General features: G+C 49.8%; 1 protein-coding gene across 7 annotated transcripts in view; it reads right to left on the bottom strand.

Moving 5' to 3' along the window:
- The window catches only part of LOC113202757 (uncharacterized), a 173852-nt gene that overhangs the window by 2106 nt on the left and 158197 nt on the right, over positions 1-13549 (bottom strand). For 5 of the 7 annotated variants that reach the window (XR_008011397.1, XR_008011395.1, XR_008011396.1 and 2 more), the window contains one exon: positions 1342-2217. The exons of the other annotated variants lie outside the window; for them this stretch is intronic. Coding sequence is in view for 1 of the 5 variants with exons in the window: in XM_052269779.1 (XP_052125739.1) it covers positions 2049-2217 (169 nt within the window). In the remaining 4 variants the exon portion in view is untranslated. Of the gene's footprint in view, positions 1-1341; positions 2218-13549 lie in introns of those variants that run through there. 7 annotated transcript variants of the gene reach the window in all.

Raw genomic sequence — 13549 nt, 5'->3', positions numbered from 1 at the left:
GGTCGCAACTAGTACGTTTTAGGTTTGTCACGACGAACTGAAAGCAATCTAGTTGCGTACAGGAAATTTTGCGTCGGGCAGCCTTATCCCTCTTCCGCTTCACCTTTCATTTTATCAATGCGATTACATCGCTAAAATAATAGAGCAGAAATGTATTAAACTTTGGTGATTGCAATGTCAGTGGTATTGGTTGCTGTGACTGTACGCGCCTGGCAATGGGGCCGTTACCATGACAACGAGTCGGAGGAGGGGAAGGAGGAGGAAGGGGGCAGGGAGGGAGAAAGAGGAAGAGAAAGAGAGGAGGGAGAGAGAAAAAGAACGAGGGGAGAAGGAAGCGGTCTGGCAGGCTGGGAGGCACCCCACCGGGAAGGTAGGCGGCAGTGGTGGGGGGAGGCAACGTGCACTACACAGACAAACATATTTGGATATGATTTACAAAAAAAACTCTTTGCTTTGAAACTTTCATTGTCTTTCATAATAAATAATTTGCCGAAAAAATAATAGTTGTTAACGCCCAGAAAGGTAAAAAACAATGCAACTGCTTTCCGTTCAACCATAAATTATAAAATTCGAGATTAGGAAGTTTGCAAATAAAATTGAGAAGATAATAGCGACGAAAGTCCACAAACCTTATTCACATTCTTACTGGCTAAAAGCAAGAAGCGCTGAATAAATCATGCGCTTCGGGACGGACCCCGCCACTCCTGCCGCCAAGTCATGTGTGCCGTGATAGGCTGCAACCTCGTCTCGCTGTCTCTCTTACTCCCTCTTCTTCCGTCGCCCTCACATTCGGAGCCAAATAGTAGGAGTGACAGAGACGACTGCATGCTCACTGCTGAATGTAGCACCGAGAGGACGCACAGATATTTGTGTGGATTTTGACACTCCGTATGGCCAATCAAGCTACGCGCAAAGTTGCCAAATGTCCCCCACGCTGTGTGCCGACTGACAGCGTTCGCGTCTAAGCGTAGAGGTGTTTTTTCCGTCACTCCTGCGAAAAAGGCTATTTTCAGAAGTCGGGCAGCTTGGAAGTTGGAAAATTAAAATACAGCGTAGATTATTTCTCGCGTTTCCTGTCAACCGCGGTGACTGACCACCGCATGGTTCCACACCGACGTGACAGCCCATAAAATTACAACACAGTTATACGAGCCCACTCTAGAACGAGGAAACGGAGATAAATATCAGCGGCCGATGCTCCAAGTGAGTGTAGAGCAACTTTGCGGGCGAAGCTCGTAAAAGATAGAATTCGGACCGGCACACGACAGGGCGTCAATAAGGTTCAAATTTGCATGTGGGTGTGAGAGGAAAGAGGGATGAAGAGGGGGAGAAGACAAGGTCTCGGCTTCCGTGGCACACTGCACTCAAAAATTTTATTTGCCATTAAACGGAAAGTAAAAATTATCTTTATACATCTCCTAATGGCTCGTGTTTATGGATTCAGTGAATTTCAAACAGCTCGTTCGGTCAGCGAGGCAAGCGGAAGGGAGGAGAGAGGTGTCGCCTTGTCACGTGGTTAGTGGCTTTGTCTTTTAATTAGCCACGGCAGCACTTCTGGAGCAAAATTCAAATCAGCCAATTGATGGACAAAGGAAAGAACGACGAGCCCTGGCATCATTTGTCACAGGAAGTTCTGCTTCCAGTTGGTTTCGGAAGGATAGGTCATCACTCCGAAATAGTTACACCATTACCTTGCTTTCAGAGAGAAATTTAAATAAAAATGTTTCACACGTTTTAAGCTGTAAATGATAGTGATGGTACTGTAACTACACAGCTAAAAGATTGGAAGAGATGTTTTTCTGTCATGCTCTTCGGTAAATTTTTAGTTTTCTAAATTACGTTGGCAAATTGATGCAATGCAACAGATAATACTCAACGTGTACCTGAAACACAATATTTCAAATAACATAATTGTTTTTCAGACCCCTGCAGACTAAACTTGAATTTTATTTCACCCTGTGCACCGCTGCACGGTCGGTCGCGTGGATGAAGACGTGGCCGGCTGGTGGGTGGGTGTTTATGGAGGAGGCTTTACGGCTCAAATTGATTTATGGGGCAATTAGGGCGGCCGTATAACGACACGCGGGTCGCGGTTTGTAGAGCGTCGCTTGTCGCTTCCGAATTCGGGACGACGACTGCGGATCTGGCGGGCGACCGGTGCAGATCCGCGGCGTCGGCAGCGAGTGATGACACTCTGGACGTGCGGTCTGCACAGGGCTAGAAGCAGAAAACGGCAAAATATCATTACAGGAAAAGTACTAAGATGAGCAGGTCATGTCGACGAGGGTTTGAGACAAAACGCGAACGCTGGGAGGATATTAGAACAGGAAAAGGTAGATTGTACTTTTTCCGACTAGGGAAAGATGCTAGTTGGCTGAGCGATTAGCGAAGCCCATAACTCCACTGAGCGGAAAAGTTTCATTCTGTTTGTTTGTTTGTTTGTCTGTCTGTCTGTCTGTTTGTATGTCTGTCCGCACGATAACTCGAGAAAGAATTGAGATAGCGACCTGGGATTTTCAGGGTCGTTTTGTATCATAAAAAGACAGATCGAGTTCGAAGATGAGCATTCTAGCTCAAAAATTGGCTTTTAAAAAAATCAAAAACTACAGGTCGCAATATGTATTTTTATCAAATATTTTTTTATGAGTTCCTAAGGGGTAACTCGTCAAAGTAGAGCCCCATGGGCGAAAATTTCGTCCGTTTTGCTCTATCTTGTACCGTTTAGGTGCTAGGGGGCATTTCGTGGCAAAAATGAGGTGAAAATGATCAAATGGCCGATTAAATCGTAAAAAAAAAACTTCATTTCGAAAAATTGTATATACACTCCTATTACCCCGTCTTGGGTGTCAGCGCCGCAGGCCTAGCTATATGTGCGCCAGGCGCGTCGCAGCGTAACAGTGTTTCGTGAGATATCGCGAAGCCTGTTACGCGAGACGTGGTCTGGCGTACATATAGCTAGTAGTAATAACTATTTGCCAAATCCTTTCAAACATTGAATAAGTTGCCCTTATGGCTGTGACAGTGCTAAGCGGTTGGGCCTTTCGTTGCGTCACGCCTTCTGCATGACATTTCACCACACTGTAAAAAATGTTGGGAATTCTACTATACGCATGTATAGGAAATTTCCTATACATCGTATCGGAAGTGAAAATTCCTATAAATGTGTAGGAATTTTCCCATTTGGGAAGAAGCGTATGGGAAGAGTACGAAGTGTATAGGAAAATCTCCAGAAATGTATGGGAAAATTCCAATACGTGTCTGGTAGGCATATTTTCCTTAATATGTATAGGAAATTTACTTGATGTAGACAATTTTCCTATACAATGTTCGGAATTTAAGAAACGGGTAAAGATATACACATCTATCTACCTTACACATCTTGGTCTGCGCGGTCATTTTATGAGCTTATATCTGCCGCCTGACGCCACACCACACATTTAGAGTCTATATTGGTCTATTTAGCAGTTCAAACTCTGATAGTCGAATTTCAAGTAAGGGCAGGAAGTAAAATTCAAAACTCGACAACAAAACATCTAAGAGTAAATCCCCAAAGGCGTGGGCCAGCCCCGGTACACCGCACCGACACCTGGCTGACCCTCTGGGAATGGCCCAGCGAGGGTCGGCGCGCGGCTCTGGGATGACCCGGGGTTGGTGGGGCACGCCTCCCAACAAGTCGCCGTGGTCTAGTGGTCAGCGTGACGGGATCGCAAGCCAGAAGTCCGAGGTTCAACTCTCCATCCGGTAAAGTATTACAAAATTACATCAATGCTTACTTAAATGAAAATACCGAAAGGCGGTAGGAAGGCAACAAGGAACGGGGGCAACGGCGGGAAAGTGGTTAAGAAAAAAACACTTTTTCTGTTTTGAAAGAGCATTGAGTGTATAGGAAAATTCCTATACATGTGTAGGGATAATGCCACACACACATAGTACTTATCCTACACAGGTGTATAGGAGAATTCCTATACTTGTATGGTAAGGGTACTATCGCGTATGGTAGAATTACCATACGCCTGTATGGTAGAATTACCATACGCCTGTATGGGAAAATTCCCATACATGTATATGTGAATTGCTGCAGATACATTTATAGGAAATCTACTATATAAATTTTTTACAGTGCACACCAACCCCTCCGCTCGCCTCCACCCCTCAAATAGCTAAGCAGCGGCTGGGTGCTTTACGCCACAGATAATCCCTCATTTTACAGCCGGGGGAGTCGCCCGCCCACAACCATCCACCCATCCATCCACCAATCCGTCCACATATCCCCCCACCCGTTCCTCCATCCATCCATCCGCATGCCCCATGCAACCATCCCGCGCCCCGGCTTCTGACCCTTCCCCGCTTGTTTGGTCACTTCGCACGCACCGACGGCCAGATTGCCCAGTTCAGTGCAGCCAACTGCATCATGCACGATCGCCAACTCTGCCATATTTTATAATGCACATTGCGGCGACCCCCCGCAGAGCGGAGCGAGCAGTGCTGCCAACAGGTGGTGAGCGAGCGAACGCAAGCTTGTGGCCAGCTGCAAATCATATGGCGGTCAAATATTGTTTAGTCATTGTTTTCGTCGTTCTTTTTTCTGATCGGAAAATTTTCATTTACGTTTTAAAAGTATTTTTTTTTAGTTGAGATCGCAGAACACCACATTAGTTTGTGGAGCCTTAGGCCGTGAAATGCCCCCCCCTCCCACCCCCACCGAGTAGAGTATTTTAACGACCCCTTCCAACCCCCGGAAGGAGGGACGATTGGAGGGATGGGCAAAAAGAGATGAAGCCATTTCACCGAAACTTTTACGATGGCAACAAACGCTTGATTTGATGGTAATTTATATCCATTTTCACGATAATTGTGACAAGATCAACGGCCGGAGCGCGCGAGGAATAGTCTGTGTGGCGTTACCCCGCAAACGGTATAATCTTAGCGATGAAAAGGTTTACGGCCTGCACTCGCGAAATGTCACAACTCACAAAGTTTACAAAGAAGTAGGTTATACTTTTTTTTGAATGTCGGCGAGGCCGTTGCTGTTGCTGCCGCCTGCAAGCGTCCTACTCTGCCGGCAGTGTACTTATCAGTATTTCAGGCTCAAGCAGCAGTCCTCCCTCAGCTGCTGTGCCGTTGACCGACTTATCTGCTTCCCAACAAGAGACTGCAGGAGCAGTCTACACAGAGGGGTCTGCTCAGGAGGTGCTGCGAGGGACGTGGAAAGGGTTGGGGGCTCCTGCCGCCTGCGCGCCTAACAGCATTTTCCCGCATTTTCCTGCCTCACTTTTCCATTTTTGGCAGCGAGATTTTGTTTATTTTTTGGCCGCCTCCGTCCACTCTCCCTTTGTGCTCAGCACGCCCTCGCTGCCTCGGGAGGGCCTCCCCCACCGCAAGGACCCCGGGGTATTATGCAGCAGCCAACGCCCACCGTCGAAATAAAATAGAATCATGTGCGATGAAAACGGAGACACTGACATTAGAGTGACAGTCAGCCGCTTAAATTTGGTTCACAGAAGACTCTTGTAATACTTTTTCATAGACCGTGGCGTTGAAAAAATCAAAACATCTTCGAAGAGATGGCGCACAAAGTACAACAGCTCTTGGCGCCTACCCATTCAATCTCACGGGTACCAGCAGCAGCCAGACAAGCTTCACCGCGACTTTTACGTGTTGCAGTGTCCCCCTCCTAAATCGCTCGCCGGGACGGCCCCGTATGTTTGCAACGGCCATTCTCGTGTCGCCTGCGCCTTTCCTTTCTCCCTCTCTCTCCCGCTCCCTCTCCACAAATTCCATTCCTCCGCGATTCCCGCCTCCCCCTTCTCTCTCTCTCTCTCTCTCTCTCTCTCTCTCTCTCGGGGGTGCGTGGGCGGGCTGGTATTATTTCGCAAAGGCCCCCGTCACCGCCGTGCCGTGCAGAAATTTTAGCGCTCGGAACGACGACAGTTACAGAAGCAGAAATTGCAAACTACAGCGATTTGAAATGGCGCCCCGGCCCCCTTCCCCTGAGCAGGCTGCCAGCAGCGCCCTCTCCCTGCCCCCCCCCCCCCATGTGGCGTTCCCGCGTCACAACAGTGACAGGACCACACGGCACACGGCCGAGACACGCGATTTTATGCAACCATAAACGTTGACGCTCATTTAAAAGAAAAATGTTAAAGACTGTGACACGTGTCGTATGGCAACATAAGATAAAATTAAATTATCGTGAACGATCCCAACTCTACTTTTATAAGTATATAGAGGGCACCAATGCCCTATTGTATTTTATTTTATTTTTTTGATAACCGGCCCAAAGACAGCGATTGAAACTGATCGTAATCGTCGACGTTTAATTTAAAGACGTAATGAATTACTTACAGGTATCCGTTTGTATCTTTCAAACAGGGCACCGGGGCCCCCTCGCGTGACCACCATGCTCCCTCCTCCTTTGCATTATTCTCAGAACGGCGAGCACTGCAATTTGTATTGGCGCTTCGGAACGTGCGCAGAGCCTAGCCCCCCCCCCCCCCTCTCTCCCAACGTTTAGCTGGGAGCATGGCGCGGCAGAGCGGGCTGCGACCCCCTCGTCCTCATGTTCGAAATGACTCTGTTGCACAAGTAGTTTCCGCCCATAACAACGCAGACGCCGCCAGCTCACCACCGAAATGAGCCACTCGAGCTGAAATCACAACAATCAGCAGCGCTGAAATTGGCGAGAGCAGCAGCCGGTCAGCAGCTTCCTGCTGCAGGCGCTTCCCAAAACTGTTTTATTATCTAAAATTTCAAAATAATTTTGACATGGTTGGGTGGTGGGGAGCTTCTCCCGGGGCTCTGATTGGTGCTCGGCAGCATTCCAGCGGCAGCCCTCGGACGCCACAGTGGCTCTCCCAAGCGCCACTGACGGCATCCTGGAAGCATCCTCTGGAATTATCGCCCGGGGGCATCATACCGGGAAGCGTGTTGTCGAAACAACCCTTCCAATATCTTCATTCCCAGGACTACCTCTTGAGGCTGCCGTTGGACGGTCGTCAAGTCTCGTTGGATGTCCCCGTCATCGTCATATCGTCGTGTCAGCGTCGTCTCAACGTCGTTGAGGCGTAATGTCAACGTCGAATCGACGGGAGGACGTGCTGACACGGCCATTGTCTCTCGCTGGGAGAGTCGTCCCGGAGCCCCAAAACAACAGTTTGTCTTCGCGACCCGATGCGGCGAGTTGATACGGCCGCAGTCAGACGGGCGTATCTCGGCCGCCGGGGGGCCGGAGGTACGAGGGTGTGTCCAGGGGCCGAGCGGGCGGGGATCCCGGCGGGATCGAGTTGCCGGCCCGGCGCGCGTGGGATACGGGCATCTCATACCAATATCCATATCAATATCCATATTCGTCCCATCACCCGCCATACCGGGCGACACAAACTCGCCCACCAAAGTGTTTTTAAACGCGCTCCCCGCACGCCAAACCGCCTCTTTTGAAAAGTTTGCGGATCCATTTCCACTCCACATTTAACTTTGAACGACGCGTAATTTGCTTGGTAATCTCTCAGCGGCACACGTGGTCCTATTTTTTGTCCCCTGCTTTTCGGTAGTGTAACATTTCCAGAGAAATGGGAGCGGCCGAGCACCGCTCCAAATCAGTCCCATTTCGTTCTATCAGGTCAGCGACCTGGCAGAACAAAACGAAGCAGGAAAAAAAAGACAAAGTCGGTGAGGGCGGGGGAAGGGGGCGGGAGGATTCTGCGAAGCGACACCTGAGCCGACCGGCTCGCAACCTCCTCCTCCTCCTCCTCCTCCTCCTCCTCCTCCTCCACTCGTTGCAAAAAGAGCAGCAGAATGGCAACAGCCAATGCCGCACCAGTAGGCGGTCAGTTTGCGAGCCAATGACTGTGAAGACGAATCACCGGGCACCACGCACTTTGTGCGTGTCACACAATTCACACGAGCGGCCTTTTAACAATTTAATTCTGCACTTTTTTAAGCAAATGATAATAACAGCGAGCCTTTTACAATAGTTCCTCTAAGAAGTGGTCTTTTCAGAAGGCTATCATTGGGTTGTATCATTCGTATGTGATAAAAATGAAGTTACCACATTCATAAGCTGTAGCACATTACCACCAATATCTTGTTCATTATTTCCACCGGTAAATCAATCTAACTGCAAATTTATTTTGAGTGCGTTTATCGACGTAAAATCTGGAAATTATTACAACGAGTTGGTTTCCCTGGGCTGTATTGTTCCAGACTTTATCACGAAGCGCGCACACATGCACATGAACGGAGGGGGCAGAACCAGGAGGGCCCGGGTCGAGTTAGAGTGAGGGGGGGGGGGAGGTAGGGCGTCCGATTGGGAGTGGAGGAGGGGGGAGGGGGACTCGACACAAGTGCGATAGAGAAATAAACCTCGCGATCAAACGACTTGTGCGTCGGAGCCGAGCAGGCGGGCCAGGCGGGGGCCGAGCGGGGGCCTCCGGTGGGGGAGGAGGGGTGGGGGGCGGAAGGGGGCACTCTAGTGGGTGTGTCACGCGCTGGAAAAAGATCCCCTGGAGAAGGAAACAGAGAGCTAGGAGCCGGCACAGCACAATGGTGAGGGAACTTAACTTTCAGTAATCTGTAACAGGTAAGCTACGAGAAAACACGCACACCGAAACAAACAAACGAATATTTTGTACTTCGTTTATTTCTGGTCGCATTGTTTATTATTATAGAAGCAATCTAACAATGATTAAAATTATCTTCATATTAATTAACTATTTAAGATATTAAGAATTCTAAAGATACTACATGAGGGCCACCTTTAACAAAGACTGGAACAACAATCGGCAAGCTTTATCAAGACGAAAAACTTCGGGTTGAAAGTCCCAAGGGACTTCCTAAAAATATATTTTTCAGAAATTATATGAGCTACATACGATCCTTCGTGTTGTTACGTGTGTGAGTGTGTGTGTCATGCCTGCTGCCGCCCTCGATCGACAAGCCGTACTCACAATAATCGTGATGACAATAATAATAATAATACTAAACGGACAGCCGGGGAGAGTACGACGGGCGTGCGCCGTAAAGTGCCTGTCCCGAGTTATCAAAAATGATACAAAATGGCCGGTGCGGCTCAGGCTGCCGCAGGATGTCCCGGATTAAAAAGGATTTGTATGGCTGGTGGACCGGCGGCGGCGGCGCGGCCATGCTGCGCGCGGCGGCGAGGTGGGGAGGCGGGGTGGTGGGCACAGCGGGGGCATAAACACCCATCTCTATGGAGACCCTCCTACGGCGGCTCAAAGCCGCGCCACCCCACGCCACGCCCCGACACGGGCAGGCGCTCCGTAAAGTGTAATAATGCGAACGAGATGCGCCCCTAGGCCGGCAAACAGAGCCACAGAGAGCGGTCGGGCCCCTGCTGGGGCGCACAGGTGGTGATGGCTGGACTATCCCGCGCGGAGCCCCGCCCGGGGCCCCGCTTGGCCCCGCTCACCCGAACGAGAACGGCAGTCGCCATCTCTCACTGGCGCCCTTTGCGGGGTGCCGAAGATTGCGCCGAGATTCACATCCTGTTAATCCTCTGGTGGGCGGAGGTGTTTTGATTCGCACCAAAGACCGCTCGCCGCCGTGTAAACATTGCCCAAATGTTTGGAGGACCTCGCGCAGGCGTCGGTGGTGCGCGCTGGTGAGGGTTGTGGGTGCTGACAGCCTCATAATTATTGAAAACAGAGAAAACAATTTATTACATCAGTGTATTGTAAACTTTTGCAAGACGGTTTACTAAAATAATATTCTAAAGCTCCTAGCCCTGCAGTCTTGCATAAAACTCGAAAGTAAAAGAAAATAGTCCGCAAAAAAAGGTCAAAACGGATGGTGAAATAATGAGAATTTATGCGAAGGGGGATGAAAAAGGCTGCCGAACAAAAGCTGATCTGCCGCTTCGGCTTCCTCGTCCGTTTTGGAACAGAAACTGGGTCCTGGGTCTGCCATCGCCCCAGTGCCGTTGCGGCCGCTATCGCTACCTTCGCTGCTCGCCTTGGCTCCTTTCCGAAGCCTCCCCTGCCCATTCCGCCTGTCATCGGCGTTCTTTACGTTGCTTGACTCTGGAACGTCGGTGGTGGTGTGGTGTGGAGCGTGGCGGGGCGGGGCGTGGTGGGGCGGGGCGTGGTGTGGCGCCTCAGTGCACTGGGGAATGTGGTGGTAGACGATGTGCTGGCTGCAGGTACGGTAAAAGTAAGAAAACCAAAATTGGTGCCCGACAACTTTGGATAACGGCGATTAAAACTTTTCCGCGTGTTTCGTCGTGTAGCGGATGGCACAGCGGCGGCAGCGGCTGCGGGGACACAGGACCCTCCCTGGCCGGTAGGGGGGTGAGCCTGCTGCATAGGCGATAAGCAAGAAAGGGGGGAGTGGGGGGGGGGGATGGGGACTGGAGGAGTTTGAGGATGAGGAGGAAGAGAGAATGGGGTAGAGTTTCAAGATGAAGGATGAGCCTGACGCTATTCCAAAACTGGCTGCTAAGAGGGCGGCGACGAGCACGGTGGGACGGGCGAGGACGGGGGGAGGGTGCCGCCGGCGTGATACGAGAGCCGTGAAATTAAAAGCGATTTGCATTGATTAAGGCTGAGCGCACCACAACGCTGTCGTCTCGGCTGCTGCAGGCCACTACTTGGTCCCGACACCTTTAGTCTAACGGATAGAAAAAGGACGCCATAATTTTCAGCAGAAGCAGCGGCAGAGCTTGCTTGTGCCTTTTGACACGTCGTTTTCTACCTTGGGAGCGAGGAGAGTAAGCAGCACCTCAGTGTACTCAAGGGCCATGACGAGGAGGGCGAGGCCATTGCACGGTGCATAAGTTGCATCTCACGCCCGGCAGGGCGACGGCGGTGGTGCGGCGTTGCGACTAAGGATGAGATACACCAAAAGAGAGCGTAAATTATCGTTGAAATGCGATGCATACGTTGAGTGTTGACTACTTAGCTGTTGGCGGATAGTGTCACGACTTCTCGCCGTGTCTATGCAATGATTTTCGCCCCTATCAGTCTTTAGGGCACGGGAAAAAAATGGGAGGAGGGGGGGGAGGTTATTACACAAGAGTTTAGGCCAGCTTTCTTAGCGGCAGTTACATTTTCTCCCCGAGGGTGTGGAGGTCTCGGTCCCGTCGAGTTCAGAAGGTCCAGCCCATCGGCTAAGCCGGGGCAGCTCACAGTCGGTATCCCAGAATGCTAATGGGATCGAATAAAACGCGCCATATTACGGGTCAGGAGACAGCGGGGTGGCGCCAAAGTCACGAGCCCTGCCCTACCGCCAAAAGGCGCAAGCTTAGTTCTCAGTTTTTCCTCATTTTCAGAAGTCTGAAAAGTGGCGTGCTCTTTTATTTCTTCCTTTGCTGCCTTCATTTTAAATGAACTTTCGCTTTACTAGAAAGGCCGCTATGTTCTAGACCTAAGTCCTGGAGACTTTCCTGAGTCAATCCACGTTCTTAGCGGCAGAGGCCGTGTAGGCACGCGGAGGAACGCGAAGAGAAACAAAAGGACTGAGAGTGAGTTGACAGCAGGTGCGGGGAAGGGCTCACACTTGGTACCGACGACTATCGATCGGCTGCCTATGTCCTCTGTAAAAAAAAAATTGTTGGTTTTCAGTACATGACAAATCATCAGTTCTAAATATTTAGTCGATACCAAATTATTGCTTTATAATGTCATTTAAAGTTAAGTCGATATTTCTCGCAATTTTTTTTAGAAGCATCATGTTCAGGAAAATGTTGTGTGACAAATGATATAAAAGAGTTAAAATTGAGCTTGAGATGGGTTGGGCTGGGAAAATTGATGTTTGCGTACTGTATGATACTTTATACGTTCAGAGTATTAATAAATTAAAAAAAAAATGTCAGTAGACAGTGTATAGTGCGGCACATTGCAGGCACAAAAACTAGAAAATAATGCGTTTAATCGACAATAAAGAAATGAAGGAAAGCGAAATTGACACAACTTTAACGGTAAAACAATATCTTGGTTTCCAAGCAGCCGTCTCGTATGGAAGAAATAAATATGGACGTCTTGGTTTTTAGAAAACTACTTGGAAACAAAGGCATCGTTTTATTGTAACCTATGTAAATATTTGGAAAATTTAATTATTGTTAGCAGTACTGATATTGAACATAAGGTCAGATACTTTCTCTAAGTAATTTAAGTCTACCTGCCTCTCTACATTCTTTTTTACCCTTCAGAGATCGAGCATCGCAAACACACTCTCAGTTAATAGTTCGGGCATTTCGCGTAATCGGCTAGCTGATCACGAGAAAACGCCTCTTGAACGGTGGAGAGAATTTGCACATTGAAAGATTGCCACGAGATAGCACCGTTTTGCGATGTGAGAGGGGACTGCGCAATTGCCCTGAGCTCATCGAGCGGCGAGCGGAGGCCTGTGTAACTACTCAAAGTATAACGTTAACCAACAGACTTCAGTGCCACTAAACGATCTCTTTCACTGTCGGTCCGCCTGGGAAATGAGTGGCTTGCACACATGCAGCGAGTAAAAAAAGATGTCAGTGTAATGTATTGTTTTGTGAGAAATTCCTGGTTCCGGGAAAAACCAAATTGCATAACATCGAGTTGTAGGGGTAGGAAAAGGGGTGAAGGAGAGGAAAGGAGGGAGGGCGAATTGAGTCATTTGTGGCCTTATTGTTAAGCCACCAAAGTGGCTTGAATTGCTTCGTTTTCTCGCACATGCAAGTAATGCCGGAGCAAGCACGCCCACAAGCACTCGGTTACGTGCACCACATGTCTGCCAGGACGATGATGATGGGTCGTTCGTCTGCAATATCCCAAACGGTCACGACATACTTTCCCATACTTCTCACCTGCACCCATTGCCAAAGCACAAAACTACAATCTTCGGTCTTTCCCGAACAGGGCGCGATTAAAATACCAAGTTCATTAGAAAACGGCATCCCGTCCTACGCACAATTGACTTTAATGTACAATAATTGCTGCCGTTTTGTAGCATTAGAAGGCGCTAATAATATGCAAACCATGGTTTGACATTCCTTGCACAACGTTCACTAAAACTGTACTTGTTTTGGGCCACCTCGAGGTCGCTACTTCGGCGAAACCCCGCTAAGCCACCTAACCTCGCACAATTCAACGCCAACTTGGCGCTCGATTTTCCCCCCGGCGTCGGCACTACCCCCTGCTCCGGACCCTCGCTAGCGCCCCTCCTGTACTGTACTCGTGCTTTATCGAGAGTGGATCCGCCCCTGGAAGCGAACACAGAGGGAGCGAGTTGAGCACAGCCCTGCCGCGCCATCAGACCCCTGAGTTTGAGACTTTATCTCCTCGCCGTGGGGCGGCTCGGGGGCGGCGCCGGGGTAGGGCAGCGGGCACCATCAGCCCCCTCCCCCCGCCCTCTACTTATTTCCTATAGGCCGCGCCGCCTCCGCGCCGCCCCGCGCCGACCCGCGCCGCCCCCATGCCGCCCCCGCGCGCGCCGCTTCTTCCCAGCCATTTAGTCGCGTCGCGTGTCGTCCGAGCTCGCGCGTGATTTCAACCTACCCTCGTGATTTCAGAACTGCGGATACCCTGCAATGTGTCTAGGAAAAAAACAAAAATAATCA

The sequence above is a fragment of the Frankliniella occidentalis genome, unplaced genomic scaffold (assembly GCF_000697945.3).
Source record: "Frankliniella occidentalis isolate FOCC.00 unplaced genomic scaffold, Focc_3.1 Scaffold102, whole genome shotgun sequence".
In the NCBI taxonomy this organism is placed as follows: Eukaryota; Metazoa; Arthropoda; class Insecta; order Thysanoptera; family Thripidae; genus Frankliniella; species Frankliniella occidentalis.
The sequence above is the reverse complement of the archived record's forward strand: the minus strand, read 5'-3'. Positions and strand labels throughout refer to the sequence as shown.